Source organism: Rhinoraja longicauda, chromosome 9 (assembly GCF_053455715.1).
Source record: "Rhinoraja longicauda isolate Sanriku21f chromosome 9, sRhiLon1.1, whole genome shotgun sequence".
NCBI classification, from domain to species: domain Eukaryota; kingdom Metazoa; phylum Chordata; class Chondrichthyes; order Rajiformes; family Arhynchobatidae; genus Rhinoraja; species Rhinoraja longicauda.
Window position 1 is genome coordinate 33,744,124 of NC_135961.1, and position 27,901 is coordinate 33,772,024.

Genomic DNA, 27,901 nt, shown 5'->3' on the forward strand with positions numbered 1-27,901 from the left:
TTCATTGGACAAAACTAAATCCAGAATTGCCTTCCCTCTGGTGGGCTCCAGTACAAGCTGCTCTAAGAATCCATCTCGGAGGCACTCTACAAACTCCCTTTCTTCGGGTCCAGAACCAACCTGATTTTCCCAGTCTACCTGCATATTAAAATAATCCATAACCACAGTGCCATTACCTTTGTTATATGCCAATTTTAACTCCTGCTGCAACTTACACCCTATATCCAGGCTACTGTTTGGGGGCTTGTAGATAACTCCCATTATTGTCTTCTTTACAATTCCTCAATTATAACCACAGCGACTGTACATCGTCAGTCCCTGTGTCACCCCTCACAAGGGACTAAATTTCATCCCTCACCAACAGAGCTACCCCACCTCCTCCGCCCACCTGCCTGTCCTTTCTATAGGACTTATCACCCTGAATATTCAGTTCCCAGTCCCGGTCCTCCTGCAGCCATGTCTCTGTAATCCCCACAATGTCATATCTACCAATCTCTAACTGAGCCTCAAGCTCATCCGCTTTACTTCTTATACTTCGCTCATTCATATATAATACTTTTAATCCATTACTCACCTCACCTTTCACATCCATTCCTATTCCATTTGGCCATACTCTCCTATCCCTTCATGAGCTTTCTGTCCCGTTAATTCTGGGGTCTTTCTTAACTTTTCCTTTTCTTGCTTTCCCTTTGACTCCATCCTTGTCTTTCCCATTTGTCCCCCCCCCCCGTCCCCCCCCCACTATTTAGTTTAAACCCACCGGTGTGGCAGTGGCAAACCTGCCTGCCAGAATGCTGGTCCCCCGCATGTTGCAACAGTCTCTGCCTGCACTACCTCCTCTGGCAGCTCATTCCATGCACCCACTACACTTTGTGTGAAAAGGTTACCCCTCACATTTCTATTAAATCTTTCCTCCCTCACCTTAAACCTATGACCTCTGGTTCTCGATTCCCCTACTCTGGGCAACAGACTCTGTGCATCTCAATGAGATATTAAACAAGAATAACAGCAATGACTGACAATCCAAAACCTGGACTGTTCAAGAAATTGCAATTTATTTTCCGTACAGTTGCAGATTTTGCACGTGAGGAGTTGTGGTGGTGGGTTCGGGCCTTTGTAACCCATTCTTGGATTAATTTTGCATGAGAGAAGGTCTCATTAATATTTGATGGATTTTGCTGCCTTTATATGTTGATGTGTTTGTTTACTTCTTAGTTTTGGAATGCTTTTTCCTCTACTGTTGTGTAACAAGGTCTTCCTACTGATTCGAGTGGGTTTTTTGTTGCGTGTTGGTTGCATCACTTCTTTGTGTCTCTGAGGATCTCAGATTTTGAGCTTTGGTTAATGTACGTGAAGAATTGTATTCCATAGGCATGCACACCCACAATTTGGTATATGCTTATTCCCAATTATAATGTTTGGAGTCACGCAAGCGGTTATGCAACTTAAACTTTATATTGATAGAAACCAAATATTCAGTGCACAGTGGCACAGCAGTAGAGTTGCTGCCTTACAGCGCCAGAGACCTGGTTCGATCATGATTATGGGCGCAGTCTGTGAAGAGTTTGCACATTCTCCCTGTGAGCGAGTGGGTTTTCTCTGGGTTCTCCAGTTTCCTCACACATTCCAAAGATGTGCAGGTTTGGAGGTTAATTGGCTTCAGAAATTGCCCCAAGGGTGGAAGATCAAACTTGTGTCTGGATCATCAATGGTCGGCATGGACTCGGTGGGCCGAAGGGCCTGTTTCCACACTGTATCCCTAAACTAAATACTAAAATATTGTTTAAATGGACGGAAGAGATTGGGCAAATCACGAATGTGCAGCGTTCCTGACCCACTGTAGGATGAGGCAGGCACAGGAGCTAACAGGCTTGTAGATTAATTGCCTTCTGTAAACTGTCCCTAGAGCATAGGATGCGAAACTGGGATAATGTAGAACTAGTGGATGGGTGTGGACTTGGTGGGCCAAAAGGCCTGCTTGCACACTGTATCTCAAAAAAAAACTAAACTAAAGGAGGTAATTTGGTCTTTTTGTCAAAGCCGAGTCTTATTTAAACCATCTTCCCCACCCTTAGTCCCAAGTTCTATAGGTTTTGGCTGTGCAAATGCTCATCCAGGTACGTTTCTTTGAGCATTAGGATATTCAGATTTTCTATCTATGGAAAATAATAGATGATGGAAATAATAATAGATAACAATCCACAAGATTTTTTTAATTGTGCACATTTGTGCAATTCTCACAACTCACCTTTTAAGGAGTGAAATAAAATGACATATATGCACAGTAACGGAGAACTAGGTTTTTTTGAAGGTGGAGTAAACGATTGTGGGTTCCCGTTGGGTGCTGCAGCTTCCTCCCATGTGCCAAACCTATTTTGCGGGTCGGTAAGTTGACTAGTTGCTGTAAATTTTTCCCTTAGTGTATAGGGAATGGTAGAATGCGGGGGACCTAATGGAAATTTAGTTCAATGTTGTTTAGAGTTTAGTGATACAGCATGGAAACAGGCCCTTTGGCCCAAATAGTCCATACCAAGAATTGATCACCCGTTCACACTAGTTCAATGTTATGCATCTTTCCCACTCCCTTACACACCAAGGACAATTTACAGAGGCCAATTAACCTACCAACTCGCATGTGTTTGGGAAGTGGGAGGATACTGGAACACCCGGTGGAAGCCCAGGTGGTCACTGAGAGAATGGGCAAACTCAACCCAGACAGCTCCTGAGGTCAGGATCAAACCCAGGTCTCTGGCACTGTGAGGCATAGCTCTACCAGCTGCACCACTGTGCTACCCTCAAATTGAAAGTGTAGGAAGGAACTGCAGATTCTGGTTTACACTGAAGAGAGAGACACAAATTGTTGGAGTAACTCAATGGGTCAGGCAGCATCAAAGGATGGTGACGTTTTGAGTCGAAACTCTTCTTCAGACTGAAAAAGTGTTCCGACCCGAAACATCACCCTTCGTTTTCTCCAGAGATGTTGCCTGATCCGATGAGTTACTCCAACGCTTTGTGTCTGTCCCAAATTGAAAGTGTTGGAATGAACGGAGAGATGAACGGTGCAGCATTGGACGTAACATGAGGACCACAGATTGCGCCACTGTGCCGCCCGAATTTGGGGTGAGTAAAATAGTGTGGGATTAATTGAAGGACAGTGTGGGTGTGGTGGGTTGAAGGGTGGGCTTTCATGCCTTGTGTCTCCATGACTCACTACGTCTCAGGAACACATTGAGCCTTTGTTACACACCTGAGTTGTGGCCTTCACAGAGCAGCTGCAGGAATCGAAAGAGATCGCACGTAAATTCATCATCTTGCATCACCTTCTCCCCTACAAGATGTCAGTGAGAGCGAGATTGCAGTGTGTCAGTAACAGCAACCTGGTGCGTTGCATCTTACATCCAACAACCTTGCATTACACTTGTTCAATTAAACACACATATCCTTCCAATCTTTCCAACAATTGCTTATCATACCTTGCTGTTCTATCAGAAGCCCTCACAGTGCACTTCACGGATAGAAAACAAATGAAAAACAGCCACACACAAAATATGCCTACCAAAAATAAAACCTGAAACCACTCAAAACAAAACACACAGAACTATTTTAGTAGTTGGCATGGCTCTTGCCAGCAATGAATGATCTCTCTCAAATTATGTGGTAAAATTGGTGAATGTACGCCATTAAAAATAATTAAAGTGGTAAATGTATGAGACACTAAAAAATATCCTTGGAACATACCAATTTAGTTTTAAACATTAAAAACAATTCAACGGTGATATTTCAGGACATTTTCAGAAGTTTCAAGGGTTAATAAAGTTACTTAATTTACTGATGCAGGGATTGGAAGAGTTTAAAGCAATGGTAAATGCAGTAGCTTTAAATTCATCAGACTGAATCCAATAATAATTAGATGGGAACCTAAGGGTGGTGGGTATATGGAGCAAGCTGCTGGAGGAGGTAGTTGAAGCAGGTACTATTGCAACATTTAAGAAACATTTAGAGAGGTACATGCATAGGATATGGGCCAAAAGCAGATAGGTGGGACTAGTGTAGATGGGGTATGATGTTCGGCATGGGTAATTTGGGCCAAATGGCCTGTTTTCAAGCTGTATGACTCCGTGACTCTAATAAATGGAAGCAAATGAACTGCAGATGCTGATTTATTAAAAAAGACACATAATGCTGCAGAAAAAAAAGCAGATCAGGCAGCATTTCTGGAGAACATGGATAGGTGACGTTTCAGGTCGGGAACCTTCCACACCTGAGTTACTTTGCCCTTTACTCATGCCCTTTGCGTTTTTTTCCAATAATAGCAAAACACGCGAGTTGAGTTATGTGGACAAAAGTTACAATAATGAACTGCAACTCTTCAATGTTAATCTTTATGTTGTTTTCCTTTGCGTGTAGGTTTGGCATGTTGTGAAGTCAATTAAGTTTCAGGGCTGAAGAAGGGTCCCAACCTGAAATGTCACCGATGCTCGTTCTCCAGAGACTGTCACTGCCAGACCCATTGAATTACTCCAGCACTTTGGGTCCTTTTCAGTTGTTTAACATGGATTAGAAAGCTTTGTGAAAAGAGGCAGGTTTATTAAAACCCGGATATACATGTAATTCTAAATCACTTTTGGCTTAAATATTATTTTTAACATGAGATGGGTGAATTCAGAATTAAAAGAGACAACAGAAACAATCATTAACAGAGGCAGTGGAAAACATGAATATTTACCTTATACAGTAAAAAACTAACAACTAAAAATTCTTTCTTCACTAAATTGTAATTTCCAGAGGAGTGGAATTATTAAAACTGAAGTGTCACACATTCTGAAGATAGATACAAAATGTTGGAGTAACTCAGTGGGACAGGCAGCATCTCTGGAGAAAAGGAATAGGTGACGTTTCGGGTCAAGACCCTTCTTCAGACTGAGGGTCAGGGGAGAGGGAAATAGGAGGTGTGAAAAGGTTCAGTACAAATTAAAGGCAACACCAATGACCAAGGAAATGTGGAGCCCACAATGGTTCATTGTTGGCAGTGGAAGAAGTGATGACTAGGGTGGGGGAGGGACAGAGAGAGAGGGAATGCAGGGGCTACCTGAAATTAGAGAAATTAATATTCATACTCCATGGTTTCACCAAGCTCTGAAGCAGAGTTAAGATAATTGCAGAGTTAATATAAATCCAAACTCAATTTTAAATGCTGAAACTAGTCTTTCAAACCAAATATGTCGAGTCGTGGCTATGAACCATGCCAACATTTCTAAAATATGAAGATCACTGACAAGTCATGGCTAATGGTAAAAAGCTAATGCTTAATGGCTTTATGACTTCACATGGGACTTTTTAGATGTGCACCACAGATGGAGTACAGTGAGTGAATGACAACACAGGGAAACAAAAAACAAAGATTATTTTGATGTGAATTGAATTACTATCTAGGACCTGGCTAAAAGAGCATACTGGATCCAGAAACACAAGGGATCACAGACATTCTGTGAGCTGGAGGTTCTATCCGACACAGCAAAAGACAATGCAGTCGTTAAAGAATTAAACTGAAGTTGTAATTTTCTCTGAGTCTTTCTGACCTCCCTCTTTAGCATGAGAGTGGCAGAGACTCTGCACTAAAACATTTGTCTGGCTCGTGAAGGGTACCCATGAGATGTAACAAAATATGTCATCTGCTTCAGTGGCTGAGGGGAACGTGCCCCAGTTTAACATCTTACACGTGTGATATTGAAGAGGTTTGCAGCTGTCAATATAACTCTAAGGTGAACAAAATCACAATGATAAAATATTCCAAAGATATCTATTTCTAGATATCAGAGTTTGGCTTCGGCCCAACTTGCCCGCACCGACCATCATGCCCTATCTACACTAGTCCCACCTGCCAGCGTTTGGCCCACATCCCTCTAAACCTATCCTATCCATGTACTTGTCCAAATATTTTTTTACCTTTGTGATCGTGCCTGCTTCACCTATCTCCTCTGGCAATTTTTAATAGAATTGTACGTTAACATTGAACATTTTTAACACAGAAAGCCATCATGTCTGTCCTGGTCAAAATGAAAGCCTAATCCCATTTTCTGGCATATTATCCATGGCCTTACAGATCCCAGCTCTTCAAATAGAGTTCCAAGTACTGTTTAAATGTGATGAGAATTTCTGCCTGTCTTCCCCTTTCAAGGAATGAACTGAAGACCTCCGGCACCCTCTGTTTAAAAGCACTTTCCCCTCAATCCTGCCACCAATTTCTTTACAGTACCTGGCTTTTTGCTCCCCTGCGAAGGGAAACTGGTCCTCCCTATTTACTCCATTTAGCCACCTTAACTCACGATTTTATGCAACTCAATTAAGATTCTCCCAGACCAGATCTGTTAAAAGCCAACCTAGTTTATCCAATCTTTCCTCGTAGCTCCAATTTTTCAGTACTGGCAACGTTCATAAATTATAGGAGCAGAATTAGGCCATTTGGCCCATTAAGTCTACTCCATCATTCAATCATGGCTGATCATTCTTTCTCTCAACCCCATTCTCCTTCTCCCCATAACCCCTGACACCCTTACTAATCAAGAATTTGTTCATCTCCGCCTTCAAAAAGTCATCATAAATCTTCTCTGCACTATCTCCAGTGCAATCATATATTTCCTGTCACATGGGAGCCAGAATTATACACTGTGGTTTAACTAATGTCATATGTAGTTCTTCTCTCTGAAGTCATTGAAGAAATTGTTGAGGATTTCAGGACCTATTTGGAATTCAGGTCTCCTTTAAATTTTGGAAAAAGGTATTCTTTGTTTTGCTGCCATTAGCTCTCAGAACTGCTCGTGGAAAGCAACAGCCTCACTTAAGTAACTCTTGCCTGAAGTAACATTTGCCTGAAGTAACTTTTGCCTGAAGTAACATTTGCCTGAAGTAACTTTTGCCTTAAGTAACTATTGCATGATGTATCTTTTACCTGAAGCAAATTTTGCCTTCATTAAAGTTTGCCTTCATTAAAGTTTGCCTGAAGCAACTTTTGCCTGAAGCAACTTTTGCCTGAAGCAACTTTTGCCTGGAGTAACTTTTGCCTGGAGTAACTTTTGCCTGGAGTAACTTTTGCCTGGAGTAACTTTTGCCTGAAGTAACTTTTGCCTGAAGTAACTTTTGCCTGAAGTAACTTTTGCCTGAAGTAACTTTTGCCTGAAGCAACTTTTGCGCAAAGTAACTTTTGCCTGAATTACTTTTCCTGAATTAGTTTGCCTGAATTAGTTTGCCTGAAGCAAATTTTGCCTTAAGTAACGTTTGCCAGAAACAATGTCTCACTAATGTAACTTCTCCTATAAGCATTGATTGCAGAGAATTTAATTGAGATTCAATCAATCTTATGACACTGAAAACCAAAATGTTATTTTATTGTGAAGCGCTATTCTGTTTCTGCAACCAGTATGCAATTCTGACTTTGAGAGTTTCATATTTAATGGGCTGAGCCTAAATAACCAGACGTCCCCACTGACAAGTCTAAAAATTTACATTGCAAAGTATGTAAAGGAACCCAGCTGAGTTGCAAAAAAAGACAGCTAGTAAAACACGCAGTAAACTCACACAAAGAATGTCATCTGCAATACAACAAATAATCAGCACCATTGCACACCAGTCTTAAAACAACTGAAAAGTTAAATCAGATACAAACTTTTAACACTAAAGATCCTTTTTTATGTGTTACTTGCACATTGATGGGTGCAGCCATAAAGCCACATTGAATACACAACAAACGCTACGGTGACTGTACACCACAGTTTGGCGCATCCAACCACTGCAATAACTATGCCACTGAACGGCTCACAGTTCTTACATCTAGTGTGCCAGTTACTGTGCAAATCCTGAGAGAGAGGCAAAACAGACATGAAGTTGACCAAAAGGCTTAAACTTCTCTAAAGCAAGAACAAAACAAAAAGAAAGATATATTTTTTTTCTCTTTCTCATTAGCGACTATGCACAGTCTCAAAGTGCAAATTGGCAGAGTTCAGGACCTGTACAGTTCTGACACAAGGTTACAAAGGAAATGGCAATTATAATTACCACGTTCATGAGTGATGACTGAGGAGGGGGAAGACAGAACAATTGAAATCAAAAGAAAAAAAAGATGAGATTAGGTATTAGAAATTGTACTCAACTTCAATTAAAATTGTGTTTTTTTTAGAGGGGGGCAAACAGAATTGTAAAAAATCACACAGAAGGAAAACCACATATTAATAAACATGGAATATTTACAGATCTCAATGTAGAAACAAAGAACTGCAGATGTTGGTTAATACACAAAAGGAGACAAAGTGCTGGAGCAATTCAGCAGATTTGGCAGCATCTCTGAAGAACAAGGATAGGTGACGTTTCTGGTCGAGACCCATCTGCAGGGTCCTGACCTGAAACATCACCTATCCATGTTCTCCAGAGATGCTGCCTGATCCGATGAGTTACTACAGTACTTTGTGGTGTTTTTTTAATATACAGTTCTCCTTGGATTATTTAAAACCAAATAACAAAGAATTTTATGCTGGATAAACCATAGGCATTTTTAATCATTGACAAACCCTGTGTTTATTTTACATTTATTTATGTGAAGAAAAATTAAACACATGATTTTTCCTTTTCCTTTTTGTTAGACATATACAAGCATGCACACACGTACATATCCCTTTGCATAGGAACACATTTTATACACACTGGTATTGGAAAAATACATGAAAAATCTGCGCACTTCAAAGGCTTGCTTATTTATAATTTAATATCAAATCCTACTGCCTGGTGCAAGTCTAACTTATTTGATTGCTATTTGTAGTCTGGTAAATGGTGATGGATTTGTCGAGGAGCATTGAATATGTTTTTTAGGTAAGTCACACAACACAACAAGAATACAAGTGGTAGCTGTATCACAATGCAATGGCTATGATTGTTGAACAACAAGTTGAAAAATTATAATGAGAAGTGATTCGAAACCAAGAGAAAGAAGGATTAAATAAAAATTACCATAACTTTAGAAAATGTAAAATGCAGCAGTATGATTGGCTTGTGCCCAAGCAAACAAAAAAGAGGTTTCAGGATCAAATAGTATATACAATTTTTCTAATAACTAAACTTCAAATCTTCATGAAAAGACGACCTTTTGCTGGATACATCAAAGATTGGATTAAATACGATATATTGTTGCTGAAAAGTAAAATGCATAATCTTGTGATATCTGTCGCTATATACCAGCTTTTTCATGATGCATATGTAACATTATCTTGTAATAAATCATCTTAGAACAATGTATCTCTCAAGGGCACACACTATCTCTTGCCAACAATCGGACTATCAGAGGTCCTCCTAGCCTGAAGTAATCTGTTGCTGGCCCAGATTTGGCCTGTATTATTTCTCACTTCCAATTCCCCCCCTCCCCCACTACAATCAGTCTGCAGAAGGGTCCCAAACCAAAACATCACCTATCCATTTTCTCCCAAGATGCTGCCTGACCAGCATTTTGTGTCTATCTTTATGTAACATCAGAAAGAACTTCTGTTGATAACAGCTCTGTTATCATCAAAAATAATATATCACGTAGAGCATTCATTTGCTGTCTTAACAGAAATAATTGAACTAATGGGATTAATTTTCCTGGTGTAATAAACAGAGGAAGAATATTCATACAAGCATAGAACATAGTACAGCACAGGGGATGGACCTTTCAGCCTACAATATTTGTGCTGAACATGATGCCGTTAAACTGATCTCCTTTGCTTGCTTGTGATCCATATCCCTCTATTCCCTGCATATCTATGTGCCTATCAAATGAGTCTCTGAATTGCCACATACATAACCTCCTCCATCACCACTCATGGTAGAAAGTTCCTGGCACCCACCACTCTGTGTATGAAAACTTGCCCTGCACATCTCCTTTTAATTCTTCCCCTCTTACCTTAAATCCATGCCCTCTTGTTCATTTGTTCTTTGTACCGATTCATATCTCTAGTTTCCCTCTCCCCTGACTCTCAGTCTGAAGAAGGGGTCTTGACCCGAAAAGTCATCTATTCTTTTTCTCCAGAGACGCTGTCTGACCTGCTGAGTTACTCCGGCATTTTGTGTCTACCCTCTCTTTGACATTTTCATCCTGGGTAAGTGAAAATGTCCTACCTTGCAGAAGTAAAGAGAAGATTATCCTTTTTTCGGTGGTATAGAAACTTATTTTTAGAGGTTCGTTTGGACAAATAGGCTGGCAGATAGTGCAGAAGAATATTCAGGGACAGTGCAGTGAGTGTTCTAACTCGACAACACAACCGTAGCTGCACTCTCTCTATCACTGAACCATAGGTAACATTTGACCACAATATATTATTACTGATGTTATAAGTAATATAATTACCATATATTACTTACGTTGGTAGTTATAAGTACCATAACTACCATTGGGTACTCATAGACCGAAGTAAAACGTTCATAAACCAGATTATACGAATTAGCATACCTGCAAATTGTGCACTTTTAGCTGTTATTAAATACTACACAGTGGTTTTAAAATAGTCCCATCAGTTATTATTATGTGAAGACATGCTTGTATGAATTTTATTTCATTTCTATTGGACCTGATAGATTAAAATGCAGGATTACACCTGATCTAAGATAATAAAGGGAGACAAAGACAAATGCATTAGGCATTTTCACATCAATATTCTATCACTTCACATATATTATGGCAAAGCTTATAAAATATGACTAGAATACCATAAGGTGCTTCAGCATATACCTGATCCCTCTTCTGTTACCATGCCAAGTCCTTCTGCTTTGTTCTGCCGTTCAAATGCATTCAGATCAAGAACACTGTATTTAAAATAAATATACTTTAGTTTGATGTTTAAGTTGTTTAGATTTCCCAAAAACAAGATGATAACATAGGATCTTACAGATAATAAGTTCAAAAGTCATAGGAGCAGAATTAGGCCATTTGGCCAACTGAGTCTACTCCACCATTCAATCATGGCTGATGTACCTTTCTGTCTCAATCCCATTCTCCTGTCCTCTCCCTATAACCCTTACTAGTCAAAGATCTGCCAATTTACACCTTAAAAATAAGCAAAGGCTTGGCCTCCACAGCCTTCTTCACTTTAGACATACAGAGCAGAAACAGGCACTTTGGCCCACTGGGTCCACACCGACCAGCGATCACCCAGTACACTAGCACTACCCGACACACGAGGGACAATTTACAAACTTACTGAAGCCAATTAAGAATTAACCTACAAACTGTATGTCTTTGCAGTGTGTCTGTCTGTCAGTGTGGGTGGAAACTAGAGAACTTGGAGAAAACCCACGCCATCACAGGGAGAATGTACAAACTTCTTACAGACTGCAGCTGTAGTCAGGATCGAACTTGGGTCTCTGGCGATGTAAGGCAGCAACTCTACCGTTGGGCCACTGTGCCGTCTGTGGCAATGAATTCCACAGATTCACCACAGATAATGCAGTGTATTCAGAAAGTATTCAGACCCCTTCACTTTTTCCACATTTTGTTACGTTACAGCCTTATTTTAAAATGGACTAAATTCTTTTTTTATCATCAATCTACACACAATACCCCAGAATGAAGAAGTGAAAACAGGTGTTTAGAAATTTTTGCAAAGTAATTAAAAAGAAATAACTGAAATATCACATTTACAGTAGTATTCAGACCATTTGCTATGACATTCAAAATTGAGCTTAGGTTCATCTTGTTTCCATTGATTATCCTTGAGATGTTTCTACAACTTAATTGGAGTCCACCAGTGGTAAATTAAATTGATTGGACATGATTTGGAAAGGCACACACCTGTGTATATAAGGTCCCACAGTTGACAGTGCATGTCAGAGCAAAAACCAAGCTATGACGACGAAGGAATTGTCCTAGACCTCCGAGACAGGATTATGTCGAGACACAGATCTGGGGAAGGGTATAAAACAATTTCTGCAGCATTGCAGGACCCTAAGAGCACAGTGGCCTCCGTCATTCTTAAATGGAAGAACTTTGGAACCACCAGCACTCTTCATAGAGCTGGCCGCCCGGCCAAACTAAGCAATCGGGGGAGAAAGGCCTTGATCAGGGAGGTGACCAAGAACCCGATAGTCACTTTGACAGAGCTCCAGAATTCCTCTGTAAAGATGGGAGAACCTTCCAGAAGGACAACTATATATGCAGCACTCCACCAATCAGGCCTTCATGGTAGAGTGGCCAGACAGAAGCCACACCTCAGTAAAAGGCACAAGTCAGCCCGCTTGGAGTTTGCCAAAAGGCATCTAAAGGATTCTCAGACCATGAGAAACAAGATTCTCTGGTCTGATGAAATCAAGATTGAACTCTTTGGCCTGAGTGCCAAGCGTCACGTCTGGAGGAAACCAGGCACCGCTCATCACCTGGCCAATACCATACCTATGATGAAGCATGGTGGTGGCAGCATGTTTTTCAGCGGCAGGAACTGGGAGACTAGTCAGGATCGAGGGAAAGATGAACGGAGCAAAGTACAGAGAGCTCCTTGATGAAAACCTGCTCCAGAGCATTCTGGACCTCAGACTGGGGCAGAAGTTCACCTTCCAACAGGACAATGACCCTAAGCACACAGCCAAGACAATGCAGGAGTGGCTTTGTGATGTCTGCGAATGTCCTTGAGTGGCCCAGCCAGAGCCGAGACTTGAACCCGATCGAACATCTCTGGAGGGACCTGAAAATAGCTGTGCATCGACGCTCCCCATCAAACCCGAGAGAGCTCGAGGATCTGCAGAGAAGAATGGGAAAAATTACCCAAATACAGGTGTGCCAAGCTTGTAGCGTCATACCCAATAAGACAAGGCCATAATCGCTGCCAAAGGTGCCTCAACAAAGTACTGAGTAAAGGGTCTGAATACTTATGTAAATCTGATATTTCAGTTATTTATTTTTAATTACTTTGCAAAAATTTCTAAACACCTGTTTTCGCTTCTTCATTCTGGGGTATTGTGTGTAGATTGATGATAAAAAAAAAGAGTTTAATCCATTTTAAAATAAGGCTATAACGTAACAAAATGTGGAAAAAGTGAAGGGGTCTGAATACTTTCTGAATGCACTGTAAGTCGCCAGGGACACAGGCATGGCCAGTTCAAAGTGACACTGTTAGATTGTAACATATATTTTATCATTTCATACAATCAATGTTATTCCCAATGAACACTCAAATTCACCTTATGAACTGGGTCATGATTCCATAGAAACCTCCAGATTCCAAATAGTAGAAATTATAGAATGACCCTCAATATTTATTACCTAACAAACGTTCCTTTAAAAAAAAATAGAAACAAGGAATAGTGGATGCTGATTTACCAAGGAAAGACACAATATTCTAGAATAACCCAATAGGTCAAGCAGCATCCCTGGAGAACATGGATAGGTAACGTTTCGGGTCAGGACCCTTCTTCAGACCAATGACCCATTTTGGGTCAGGACTTTTCATCAGTCTGATGAAGGGTCCCAACCCAAAACGTCACCTATCCAATAATCCAATTCAATGATTCTTATTGTCATACAACATGTTTTGCATGCAACCCAGTAAAATCATACAGCAGACCTCACCGAGGCATTACACAAGTGTCACCACGTTTTGGCACCGGGCAGTGCAGATTTCCCTTGGTTTCCCAGCTCGAGAGCTGGGAAATCTGCCCACTAACCCCGCATCAGGTTACACCTGGCATAAGAACAGCCGTCCCATTGCAATGAACTCAATGGGAAGAAGCGCCTTGGACATTCTTACCTGCAAGATTGCATGAGACCTGCCAAGCTCTGAAAGAAACCAACATCTTTCTTTTCCTTGAGACAATCAAGCATTTTCTGCAGAACATGAAAAACAGACCTCACGTGAATGATTGATGACTGTGACATTGTTTAAACATAAAATAACATAACACATCGGTCAACTAACATTATTGGGAAAAATCATTCTACATCTGAATGATAGAATGATTTTACAACAGCTTTTATACTTACTTTATAGGCACGGCTGGAATGACATTCATTTGAGAGAGCAATTGAAGTTTGAACCATTTGAATATATATATACTAAATCTGTTTTATTAGGATTATCATGTTCCAGAACGTAAGCGTGTACTAAATCTATTTAAGACTGTGTCTCATTTAGCACAGAATTAAACATCATATTTTTTTAAATAATGTTATTAGAAATCATAGAATGACCCTCAATTTTTACTACGTAAGACAAGCTCCTTTTATAAAAAAGTAGAAACAAGGAACTGCAGATGCTAGTTTACAAAAAAAGACACAAATGCTGGAGTAATTCAGAGGGTCTGGAGAACAAGGATAAAGATAGAAACATAGAAAATAGGTGCAGGAGTAGGCCATTTGGCCCTTCAAGCCAGCACTACTATTCAATATAATCATGGCTGATCCTCCAAAATCAGTACCCCATTCCTGTTTTCTCCGCATATACATTGATTCCGTTAGCCCTAAGAGCTCCATCCAACTCTCTCTTTTATTCGACAGGTGACGGTTCAGGTTGGGACCCTACTTTAGTCTGATTGTTGCGGTGGGGAGAAAGCTGGAAGAGAGGTGGGGGCAAGAAAAAACCTGGCAAGTGATAGATGAGGGTGGTTTGTGATCGGCAGCTGGTCAGAGATGAAAAGGCAAAAAATATGAGGTGAAAAGTCAGAAGATGTGAGATAAGGATAGAAGGGGAGTCCAGAGAAAGGAACATGGGTGGAAGGGGAGGGGGAAGGGGAGAAAAAGGTGCAAAACCAGGTGCCCAGTTATGAAAAAAATCTCATTACCACCGGTGATCTCATAGATGGGTAGATGGGCTGGTCAAGAAAGCTTCATTGGAATATTGAGTATTTCACAACTTCTATATTCAATACTCTGACTGATGATGGTCAATGTGTCAAGAAAGCCTTTGGCATATTGGTCTTCATCAGTCAGAGTGTTGAGTATTTCACAACTTCTACACTCAATACTCTGATGAAGGTCAATGTGTCACAAAGGCTTTTGGCACATTGGTTTCATCAGTCAGTGTTAAGTATTTCACAACTTCTATACTCAATACTCTGACTGATGAAGCCCAATGTGCAATAGAAGGCTTTTGGCACATTGGCCTTGATCAGCCAGAGTATTAAGTATTTCACAACTTATACAGTGCTCTCCATAATGTTTGGGACAAAGACCCTATCATTTATTTATTTGCCTCTGTACTCCACAATTTGAGATTTGTAATAGAAAAAAATCACATGTGGTTAAAGTGCACATCGTCAGATTTTAATAAAGGCCATTTTAATACATTTTGGTTTCACCATGTACAAATTACAGCTGTGTTTATACATAGTCCCCCCATTTCAGGGCACAATTATGTTTGGGACACATGGCTTCACAGGTGTTTGTAATTGCTCAGATGTGTTTAATTGCCTCTTTAATGCAGGTGTAAGAGAGCTCTCAGCACCTAGTCTTTCCTCCAGTCTTTCCATCACCTTTGGAAACTTTTATTGCTGTTTATCAACATGAGGACCAAAGTTGTGCCAATGAAAGACAAAGAAGCCATTATGAGACTGAGAAACAAGAATAAAACTGTTAGAGACATCAGCCAAACCTTAGGCTTACCAAAATCAACTGTTAGGAACATCATTAAGAAGAAAGGGAGCACTGGTGAGCTCACTAATCGCAAAGGGACTGGCAGGCCAAGGAAGACCCCCACAGCTGATGACAGAAGAATTCTCTCTATAATAAAGAAAAATCCCCAAACACCTGTCCGACAGTCTAGATTTGTCAATGACCACTGTCCGCAGAAGACTTCATGAACAGAAATACAAAGGCTACACTGCAAGATGTAAACCACTGGTTAGCTGCAAAAGTTGGATGGCCAGGTTACAGTTTGCCAAGAAGTACTTAAAAGAGCAACCACAATTCTGGTAAAAGGTCTTGTGGACAGATGAGACGAACATTAACTTTGTCAGAGTGATGGCAAGAACAAAGTATGGAGGAGAGAAGGAACTGCCCAAGATCCAAAGCATACCACCTCATCTGTGAAACACGGTGGTGAGGGTGTTATGGCCTGGGCATGTATGGCTGCTGAAGGTACTGGCTCACTTATCTTCATTGATGATACAATTGCTGATGGTAGTAGCATGATGAATTCTGAAGTGTATAGACACATCCTATCTGCTCAAGTTCAAAACAAATGCCTCAAAACTCATTGGCCAGCAGTTCATTCTACAGCAAGACAATGATCCCAAACATACTGCTAAAGTAACAAAGGAATTTTTCAAAGCTAAAAAATGGTAAATTCTTGAGTGGCCAAGTCAATCACCCGATCTGAACCCAATTGAGCATGCCTTTTATATGCTGAAGAGAAATCTGAAGGGGACTTGGACCCAAATCAAGCATAAGCTAAAGATGGCTGCAATACAGGCTTGGCAGAGCATCACCAAAGAAGACATCCAGCAACTGGTAATGTCCATGATTCGCAGACTTCAAGCAGTCATTGCATGCAAAGGAGATCCAACAAAATACTAAACATGATTACTTTCATTTATATGACATTGCTGTGTCCCAAATATTATGGTGCCCTGAAATGGGAGGATTATGTATAAACACCGCTGTAATTTCTACATGGTGAAACCAAAATGGCTTAAAAATAAAAGTTGACAATGTGCATTTTAACCACATGTGATTTTTTTGTATTACAAATGTCAAATTGTGGAGTAGAGGCAAATAAATAAATGAAGGGTCTTTGTCCCAAACATTATGGAGGGCACTGTATATTCAATACGCTGATTGATGAAGGCCAGTGCGTCAAGAAGGCTTTGGGCAAATGGGCCTTCGACAGTATTGAGTATAGAAGTTGTGAATATGATGTTTATGAATTGTCTGAACTGTGACAGAAGACTTTCTTGCCAGTCAAGTGTGAGGCTAACCAAGCAAACTCTACTTAATCACTGGCCAAATGAACATTTAGTACAGAGTTGCCACCAATACCACGGTCCTGCATTTAGTCTGATTTACCTGTTGAACAGTGGAATTCCCACCATTTAGAATAGCAATGCCAAGTTTCAGAGTAGACGCAACCATCGGTCCCATCTCACCTAAAGGGAATGAAAGCAATGCTGAAACATATTTGTTCAGAACTCCATGGCGAATGTAACAGCTTAGAGACACAGCATAAAAACAGGGTCTTTGGCCCACCATCCACACCAACCATCGATCACCCAATCAGCCTAGTTCTACGTTATCGCACTTTCAGCCCACTTCTTATCCACTCCCTGAGGGGCAAATTTACAAGGACTATTAACCTACAAACCAAGAGTCAAGAGTGTTTAATTGTCATATGTCCCAGATAGAACAATGAAATTCTTACTTGCAGCAGAACAGAATATGTATAGGATTCTGCAAACAATATAATAAACGATAAAAAAAGTTCAGTGTGTTTATATACATACATATATACATATATATATATATATATATATATATATATATATATATATATATATATATATATATTTATATATAAAACCAAGTCTATGTACTTCAGAACTTCAGAGCTTATTTGAAAGTTGTAGTGGTAGAGTTGCTGTCACCCAGCAAAAACATGTATCATGGATGCTCTAAGAGAAATGGGTAGCTTAGTTGTGAATTTGGGGGAAAAAAAAAGTTTTTCTATAAGACCAAATGATAGTGGCAAACTCCACACTGACAGCACCCGATTAGAACCTAGGTCTCTGGTGCTGTGAGGCAGCAGCTCCACTAACTTCATAAGTTCATAAGTCTTCAGAGCAGAATTGGGCCATTCGGCCCGTCAAGTCTATTCTGCCATTCAAACATGACAAAACAAACCATTCGTTCAATTCTACATGCTTGGGCCAATTTACAGAAGCCAATCAACATACAAAGCATGTCTTCGGGACATGGGAGGAAACTGGAGTACCCGGAGCAACCCACACTGTCACAGGGAGAACATACAAACTCTGTACAGACAGCACCCATAGTCAGGATTGAACCCAGGACTCTGGTGCTGAAAGACAGCAACTCTACCGCTGCACTACCGTGCCACCCCTGTGTAAATCTTAGCCGCCTTACCTTTGCTGGCACTTATCATCTGTAGAACCATCTCAGCAGCCCCTCGGTCATGAAGTCTTGCCTGTTGGTACAGCAGCTTCTGCTTCTCCATTTCTTTCTCCTAAACAGAGAAGCCAGGTGATTGAACAGGAGCAAAGAAAACAACACTCAATTCTCCGACAAGGACATTCTTCCGTTTTTAAACCAAGGGCTCTATGCTAACTTCTCAGACTGGACACATTGGAGAAACAATGAACTGCAGATGCTGGTTTATATCAAAGATAGACACAAAGTGTTGGAGTAACTCAACGGGTCAGGCAGCATCTCTGGAGAAAAAGGATGGGTGACGTTTCAGGTCAGATCCCTTCTTCAGATCCCGCACAGCCCACTTTCATCTCTTCCTGAAAAACCACAAGCAGAGCTGCCCTGGCAAACCCACGGTTTCTGCCTGCTCCTGCCCCACTGAGCTCATCCCCACCTCCCTCGAAGATAGACACAAAGTGCTGGAGTAACTCAGTCGGTCAGGCAGCATCTCTGGAGAAAAAGAATAGGGGACATTCTTCAGACACTTCTTCAGTCTCAGACACTCGGAACACTTCTTCAGACTCAAGACGGAACAGGGGTGCAGTGCTGCTGGAGCTCACCGGAGCGCCGCTCTGGCACTGTAAACAAACGCCAAAGTAAACAGCGGGGAATTTTAACTAGTGGGGAATTTAACAGTGGCAGCTCCGGCACCAGTGACAGCTCCAGCACCTAAAAAATAAGCACTGCAACACTGAGTAGGAAAAATGGTTCTGACCCAAAACGTCACCTATCCCCAGCACTTTGTGTCTATCTTTGGTGTAAACTAGCATCTGCAGTTCCTTTCTGCACATTTTCTCCACATACCTTTATTCCATGCTATCCCCCCCCCCCCCCCCCCTCCCCTCCAATCCTTTCCCACCTAGATCCAGAACACCTTGCACACCCTGCAAATGTTTAATAACTTTTTGTTTCCAGGCCCTCGTTCACTCATCTTTACCTTGGACGTTCAGTCCCTCTACACCTCTATCCTCCACCAGGATGGCCATAAGGCCCTTCGTTCCTTCTTAAAGAATCTGAGTCTGAAATAGGTCCCGACCCGAAATGTCACCCATCTTTTTTCGCCAGAGATGCTGCCTGGCCCTCTGAGTTACTCCAGCAATTTGTGTCTATCTTCAGACCCAATGGAGATCTAACATTGAATTTTCAACTGTTCTGTGACCTGTGTATAGTTTGTCTTTTGCAGGATGCTGACAAAGCCATCAAGACATGTGCCCAACCATGTTTAAATGGTGCTAAAGGCTTCTTCGCCCATCTTAATAAGCTGAAGTATCCTTTTTTGAGTAGATTGCAGTAAAAAAAAAAAAGATCCAGAACAAAGGGATGCAAGAAACTGCAGATGCTACAATCTTGAGCAAAAAAGAAGAAACGACAGATGCTGGATTCTTGAGCAAAACACAAACTGCTGGAGGAACTCAGCAGGTCAGACTGCATCTGCACAGGGATGTCTGAAGAAGGGTCCTGACCTATGTTCTTTTCCTCCACAGATGCTGTCTGACCCAGCTGAGTTGCTCCAGTATTGGTGCTTGATCCAATACAAAGCTTGTGCAAGCCTGAACTTTGGCTGCTATTTCAGCCATGGGCACTGTGGGATGCACTGTGGGATGTTATAGTCATAAAGAGCCACAAAATCATACAGTGTGGAAACACTGGCCAATTTGCCAACGCCGACCAACATGCCCCATCTACACTAGTCCCACTTGCTTGCATTTAACCCGTATTCCTCGAAACTATCCTTTCCATGTACCTGTCTAAATGCTTCTTAAACGTCTGCCTCAACTACCTCCTCCAGCAGCTCATTCCAGTTTGTCTGGTCTTTCTGTGACCACGTGGAATTTCTCCAGGTGCTCCGGTTTTCTCCCACATTCCAAAGACCTACAGGTTACATTGTAGACTAATTGGCCTGGTAAAATTGTAAGTTGTCCCCAGTGTGTGTGGGATAGTGTTAGTGCACGGGGTGGTTGCTGGTCTGCGCAGTCTCAGTGGGCCAAAGGGCCTGTTTCCACAGCATATCTCTCAAGTATCTTTGGCACATGACTGCACTAGTTGGAGAATGAGGGTCCAAGATGGCATCGCGAACCTCGAGACCAATCAGTAGGCACACAGAGAAGCATGACATGAAGAGCACAACTGCATCAGCTCCCTGCAATCCTACCAAACACCTCCTGCCCCCACTGTGGAAGAATCTATGGATCTCACAGTGGCCTCACTGGGCACTTCGTAAACCCACAGACCCAGAGTGGAAGCAAGTTGACCTCGACACAGGGTGTCTGCTGAAGGGTGAAACCACCTGAAGCACAAGCATACAATGTGTGCCTGAACTACATATGAAAGACAGCACGCATGGAGGTGCTCCAACTATGATCTCTGCTGAGGGACAAGCAGCCAATCTTCTCAATGCGCCCTGTGCTGGAGCAACTCAGTAGGTCGGGCAGCATCTCTGGAGAACATGGATTGGAGACATTTCAGGTCGAGAGCCTTAGTTCAGTTTAGAGATTCAGCATGGAACCTGGCCCTTTGTCACACCAAGTCCGCATCGACCAGCTATCTTCCATACACTAGCAATCCCAGTTTCTCATCGAACACACTGGGGGCAATTTACAGAAGCCAATTAACTTACAACCCTCCATGTCTTTGGAATCTGGGAGGAAACCGTAGCACCTGGAGGAAATCCAAGTGGTCACAGGGAGAACATACAAACTCCGTACAGACAGCACTCGTGGTCAGGATTGAACCCGGGTCTCTAGCGCTGTAAGGCAGCAGCTCTACTGTTGTGCCAGCCCAAAATGTCACCGATCCATGTTCTCTCAAGGTGCTGCCTGGCCAGCTGAGTTACTCCAGCATTTTGTGACCTTTTATGTGTTGACCAGCATCTGCAGTTCCTTGTTTCTACTATTCTGCTCAATGTAACAGGCTTGTCTGGACTCCTGCCCACGTGAATTTTGCAAGTCAACTGAAAAAATAAGATACCACAGCTTGGTTGGGACAAGAGGACCTTCAGAAGACAGTTGAGAGCCCTGCAAATAGCGTTGAGTGTTCAATGGTGCAGCTCAAAGCTGAGGACACAGGTCATGACAATCAAATCCGCATCATGTCCGGACAAAAGGAATCTGGGAGACATGTACGGCTTATGAGGAGCAGTGAAACAGCAGCAACTCAGCAGTCTGCCGTGATGTCGGCTTTGCTGCCTTTATGTTCTCCCGGATCCATTCAGGAACATGTTGGAAGAACCAAAGGTTCAAATGGCAGAGGTTAAAGAAAAGGGGAGGAGGCTCTTTTAACAGGACTAGAGATACAAAAAAAATAGAAGATAAGCAATGACACAAATGAGCAAGGTAATGAATTGGAAACTAAATGAAGATTAATTGTAAAACAGTAGATGGCACTAACACAGAACAATTAGTGTTGTTTTTTGTTTGTTTTCTTTTTTGTTGTTGTTTTACCAGAGTTGTTTCCCAGAAGCTGCCAAATTTGTTTCGTAAATCTTTGATTATATCATGCTGTAAAAACAAAATTGATCGGTTTTTGTCATTTCCACAGAGCGCAAGACCTCTCAAGTCTGGAGGAAATTGGAGAGAAGTCTGAAAAGGGAGCGTAAAGTAAAAAGACAACCTTGTGTCATTTAGCCCTGCCAAGAGCTGAAAGGTTTTGCCTTTATTTCCAACTCTTTCCTTTGTAGCTGCACAGTGAAAGAAAACAAAATCCTGTCAGCTCGATCGTCTTTGTTTTTATTAAAGCTTCAGTGTCCGTTTTGTAGCCTTTGTGAATGGATTTAACATTTTAGTTTAGTTTAGTTTAGAGATATAGCATGAAAAACAGGCTCTCAGGTCCACCGAGTCCATGCCGACCAGCGATCACCCACACACTAAAGGGCCTGTCCCACTTAGGCAATTTTTTAGGCTACTGCCGGCGACTGTCAAAGTCGTAGCAGATCGCCAGAAAAATTAACCCTACGACAATGTCCACGACAATGCCCGCGACAAGCTAAGACAACCTACCACATAGGCGACGGCAAGCTGACGACAACCGGCGACTCAGTCTTTGCTACCTAGGACGTCCACTACGACAGGGACCACGGCAAACAAGACAACCAACGAAAACCTGCACTTACGTGGAGGTGTCACAAGCACAACTCACACGTGAACAGACCAACAGCAAGGTCCGTCCAGTGAAATTTCTAGGTATATTTTGCCTTCGTGTGAAGTGTTAGTTTAAAAAAAAGATTTTGGCATGCAGTTATCCATCTTTCATAGGCATATATTGTTTTTGAATAAAGTTGATTTTGGTGATTTTTTTAAAAATAGGTGTCGGAATTTATTGAATTTGTAAGTACTTTATCATGACATCTCATTCAAAGATTCTAGTCGCATTCATTTTGACCGTTAAAATCAAACGCTGACACACGCGCTGCGCTATGAGAACACTTTTCATTCATTTATTTAGATCTGTGAGGCAAGCACATCCACAGGCATTTCACTACGTTTATTAAAGGCCAAAGCTCACACATAGACAGACTAACACAAAGATAAACTAAGTTTTACTGCTATGTTGTTTGTAGGGGGTATGGCACACCTGACCATAAGGACAGCAAGGCCTGGCTAGACCATTTCACACGTCACTGTCCTTATGGTCAGGTGTGCATACCCCCTACAAACGGCATAGCAGTAAAGCTCAGTTTATCGGTTAGCACCAGGGATCACTGTGTCAAAGTACGGGATTAGTCATTCAGCACGGAAACAGACTGAAGATGAAATGCTGGCGTAATTCAGCTGGTCAGGCAGCAATACTGAATTGGATTATAATCACCTTCTAATAAGAATGGAGACCATGCAGATTTCTACTGAACAAAGCATTACATCTTGTCAGTAATTCAGTAACTGATTTGCTCTCTGGTTCTCTGACAGAGTCTCAATATCATATATCCCTTGTATGGTGATTTTATGATTAGACATTACTTTAGACTTGAGAGATACAGCTTGGAAACAGGCCCTTCGACCCACCGAGTCTGCACCGACCAGCGATCACCCGTACACTAGCACCATCCTACACACAGTAGGGTCAATTTACAATTTACAGAACCGAATTAACCTACAAACCCGGAATGTAAGACAAAACCAGAACACTCCTGGTTGGCTGCCTGAAAAAACCATGTGATCATAGGGAGGATGTCCAAACTCCGTACAGACCGTCCCTATAGTCAGGATCGAACCTGGGTCTGGTGCTGTAAGGGAGCAACTCAACTGCTGTGCCACCGTACCACCCCCAATGATGATTAGATTATCCAAATTTGACCGGATCATGATTCTTGGTGACTTTAATATTCATGTTTGCTGTCCCACTAAGCCTCTTGTGAGTGAATTTATGCACCTGGTTGAGTCCTTCAATCTGACTCTTCACACCACGGGACCCACTCACAAGTTAGGCCATACTCTCGACCTAGTGTTATCGTCCGGATTCCCAATCAACAACATTGAAACTACTGAAGCCTGTCTATCGGAACACAGCGCTATCATTTTTGACGCATCTCTGCCTTTATCTCCCGCAAAATCTCATCTCCCTGTTCGCTACTCCCGCGACATAAATTCATTGACTGCCAGTAAATTATCCGAGGCTCTCACAGCTGCCCCCAACATCTGCACTATTGAGGCCTCTCCCCCCCATCTCAGCACTGAAGATCTCGCCTCTTTATTTAATATCACTTGCTCTTCCATCCTGGATTCTATCGCTCCCCTTAAAATGAAAAAGCCTAAGCCCAAAGGTCGGCCGTGGCTCAATGACACCACCAAAGCCCTAAGAAGGGAGTGCAGAAAATCAGAAAGGAGGTGGAAATGTGACAAGCTTCAAATTTCCTTCGAAATTCTGAGAAACAATCTTCTCAAATACCAGGAAGCAGTAAAGTCTGCTAGAGCACAATACTTCTCCGACCTTATTTCCAAAAACTCTCATAACTCCAAGGTCCTATTTAGAACAATTACCTCTGTCATATGTCCCACCCCCAGTACCAGCTTAGTTGGGTCCCCTGTTAAGTGCGAAGAATTCGCTAAATTTTTCACCAACAAAGTTGAGAACATTAGAATGAACATTTCCCCTCCCACCCGTGACCTAGCTGTCTCACTAGTCTGTTCATCTAAATTGGACTTCTTCCAACCCGTCACTCTATCCTCCCTTGCAAAGCTTGTCTCCGCTATGAAACTTGCAACCTGCCCCCTTGATCCTGCCCCCACTGCTCTTCTGAAGGATGTCATTGCAATAGCCGGTCCCAGCATCCTCTCTATTATCAACAGTTCTCTGGCCACTGGCACTGTTCCAACCAGTTTCAAGCACGCGGTGGTCCAGCCCCTACTGAAAAAACCTAACCTAGACCCCACCTTGCCTAGCAACTACAGACCCATTTCCAAACTGCCATTCCTGTCAAAAGTCCTGAAAAGGCAATTCTAAACCAATTAGTGCCCTACCTGCACCAATACACCATCCTGGAAAGTTTCCAGTCAGGTTTCAGAGCCCACCACAGCACAGAGTCTGCCTTGTTGAAGGTACACAACGACCTGCTTCTCGCCATCGACACCGGTGACTGTGCAATCCTGCTCCTTCTCGACCTCAGCGCAGCGTTCGATACAGTGGACCACACCATCCTTATTGACCGTCTCTGGTACGCGGTTGGCATTGATGGCACTGCCCTGAGCTGGTTCGCTTCGTACCTCAAAGATAGGAGTTTCGCCATCAACAGAGGCAGTTATTCCTCTGCTCCAGCTAGCCTCTCCTGCGGAGTTCCACAAGGCTCCATCCTAGGCCCCATTCTCTTCTCTCTATACATGCTCCCCCTTGGCCAAATCATTCAAAGGCACGGCATTTCTTTCCACTGGTATGCCGATGACACTCAGCTTTACCTCCCCCTGAAACCCAACAACCAGTCAAATTTAAACAGCCTCTTACACTGCCTTGAGGACATAAAATGTTGGATGGCACAGAACTTCCTCCAATTAAATGAGAGCAAGTCTGAGGTCATCCTATTCGGCCCCCCCCCGACTCCATCAAATCGATAACAGGCAGTCTTGGAAGTCTATCCTGCCTAGTCAAACCGCGTGTCAAAAACCTCGGCATGATATTTGACTCTGCATTAAAATTTGATAAGCAAGTCAACGCTGTGGTAAAAGCCAGTTTCTTCCAACTTCGAACCATAGCTAAAATCAAACCTTTCCTCCAATTCGACGACACAGAAAAAATCATTCACGCTTTCATTTCCTCCCGCCTAGACTACTGCAACTCCCTATACACTGGGATCAGCCAATCTTCCCTGTCCCGCCTGCAACTGGTCCAAAACGCCGCAGCGAGACTCCTGACGGGTACCCGTAAAAGGGACCACATCACCCCGATTCTGGCCTCTCTCCACTGGCTCCCTGTACGGTACAGAATCAACTTCAAGCTCCTCCTATTCACGTATAAAGCCCTAAATGGACATTCCCCCCCCTACATCAAAAATCTTCTAACCCCCCTCTCTAACTCCAGGTCCCTCAGGTCGGCCGACTTGGGGCTACTCACTATCCCGCGGTCTAGGCTTAAGCTCAGGGGTGACCGCGCTTTTGCGGTTGCAGCTCCTAGACTGTGGAACAGCATCCCTCTCCCCATCAGAACTGCCCCTCCATCGACTCCTTTAAGTCCAGGCTCAAAACCTATTTCTACTCCCTAGCGTTTGAGGCTCATTGAGGAGGCGCTGTGAACTGTTTGCGTGCTACTGTATGTTTCATTTTTTTCCTTAGTACCTAATCAGATGTACAGCACTTTGGTCAACGTGGGTTGTTTTTAAATGTGCTATACAAATAAAATTGACTTGACTTGACTTGACTTCAGAAGAATGTAACACTGTGTATAATCCCAGTATCTGCAATGATGTAATCTAATGAAGAACAACTGATAGAATCACCTTTATTGAGAAAGTATTCCTCAGTTGATCTGCACAAAAACATCGAGCAGCCAAACAGAGAAGTGTCCCACAAAATTTGCAATGGATTGATTGGATAAACACACACTCTTGCCCAGAGTAGGGTGAATCGCGAACCGAGGACATAGGTTTAAGGTGAGGGAGGAAAGATTTATTAGGAACCTGAGGGGTAACATTTTCACACAAAGTTTGGTAAGTATATGGAATGAGCTGCCAGAGGAGGTAGTTGACGCAGGTACGATCACAACATTTAAGAAATATTTAGACAGGTACATTAGGTTGATTAGTACAGGTGCACAGGTTGATTAGTACAGGTATCAGGAGTTATGGGGGAGAAGTCAGGAGAATGGGGTTGAGAGGGAAAGAGAGATCAGCCATGATTGAATGGCAGAGTAGACTCGATGGGCCAAATGGCCTAATTCTGCCCCTATAAATTATGGACATGGATAGGACAGGTTTAGAGTGATATGGGACAAATGCAGGCAGGTGGGACCAGTGTAGATGGACATGTTGGTCGGTGTGGGTAAGTTGGGCCGAATGGCCTGTTTCCACACTTTATGACTATGATTGTGTATGACCACTTTGTTGGAATTAAACATCGCATCCAACTTAAAATAAGCAGTCAATTTAAAGAGCAAAGTTCACCGTGCGTAGTATTAAGAAAAGACACCTACAAAAGAAAATTTGTATGGACATAAAAGCTCTGAACCATAATCTAATATGGATACTAGGAGAGATTAATGGAGGAAAATCTTACTTCAAAGGTTTTGACTTCTTCTTCACCATCTTCATCTTCTTCTACATGACAACTCTGCGGCAACAGAACAGGAAAATGTCGCACTGAAATGTGATTCACTTTAAAACATGTGAGAGCCATGACTATAATTCTTAACCCAATTCCAAACTTCTCAGCTCTTTCACCTCCGTCATTTCAAACTGCTTTGCTTATCTGATTAATTCACTTCAGGATTTACAGCCTCGGCATGGAAATTTTTTGTCATAGATACCGCGAGGAATTGCAATGTGTAAACGTGGTGAATGTTTTTTTCAAATATTACCTTTGCCATAATATCAGCATATGCCATGTAGAGAAAGTCTTCTTCCAGGTTACTGTAGATTAAAACAAAAAAATGTAAAAGCCATTTGGACAGGTACATGGATAGCAAAGGTTTAGAGGGATCTGGGCCAAATGCAGGCAGGTGGGACTAGTGTAGATGGGGCATCTTGGTCAGCGTGGGTAAGTTGGGCCAAAGGGTCTGTTTCCATGACGTATGTTTAGTATTAATTATTTAATGAATTATTTTTTTTAATAAACCTGAGTTTAGCATTTCGGACTGCCCTTGATTCTGCTTGTGTAGGAAGCATCAGCAAATGCTGGTTTACACTGAAGATAGGCACAAAATGCTTGGGCAACTCAGCGGGTCAGGCAGCATCTCTTGAGATGCTGTTACTTTTCCTTTTCCTTTCCTATTTCTTTTCTTCAGAGTTGCTGCCTGACCTGGTGAGTTACTCCTGCATTTGTGTCCATCTTGACTCTTCTTGCTTGTTTCATTTGTCTGCTTATTCTCTTTTCTTTTTAGTTTAATTTAGTTTACCGAGGTACAGTGAAAGGCTTTTTGTTGTGTGCAGTCAGTGGAAAGATTATACATGATTACAACCAAGCTGTCCACAGTGTACAAATACAGGATCTGTTGATGCAGAGGTTTAAATGAATGGAGCAACTGTAATGAATGATGGAAGATCTATTTGTGGGACCAACAAGCAGAGAGTCACCTGACTCTATTTTGAATATAATTTCATATCATTATTCAGTTAATTCT

General features: G+C 42.1%; 1 protein-coding gene across 4 annotated transcripts in view; it reads right to left on the bottom strand.

Moving 5' to 3' along the window:
• ryr2a (ryanodine receptor 2a (cardiac)) overlaps positions 1-27,901 on the bottom strand; it is a 423,773-nt gene that overhangs the window by 49,526 nt on the left and 346,346 nt on the right. For 2 of the 4 annotated variants that reach the window (XM_078405071.1, XM_078405070.1), the window contains exons 73-80: positions 27,140-27,191; positions 26,839-26,892; positions 18,083-18,182; positions 17,009-17,088; positions 13,758-13,834; positions 10,751-10,824; positions 8,053-8,070; positions 3,248-3,328 (exon numbers count right to left, since the gene is read on the bottom strand). In XM_078405071.1, the coding sequence (XP_078261197.1) occupies positions 3,248-3,328; positions 8,053-8,070; positions 10,751-10,824; positions 13,758-13,834; positions 17,009-17,088; positions 18,083-18,182; positions 26,839-26,892; positions 27,140-27,191 (536 nt within the window). The remainder of the gene's footprint in view (positions 1-3,247; positions 3,329-8,052; positions 8,071-10,750; positions 10,825-13,757; positions 13,835-17,008; positions 17,089-18,082; positions 18,183-26,838; positions 26,893-27,139; positions 27,192-27,901) is intronic. The other 2 variants (XM_078405073.1, XM_078405072.1) reach the window with 1 other exon arrangement.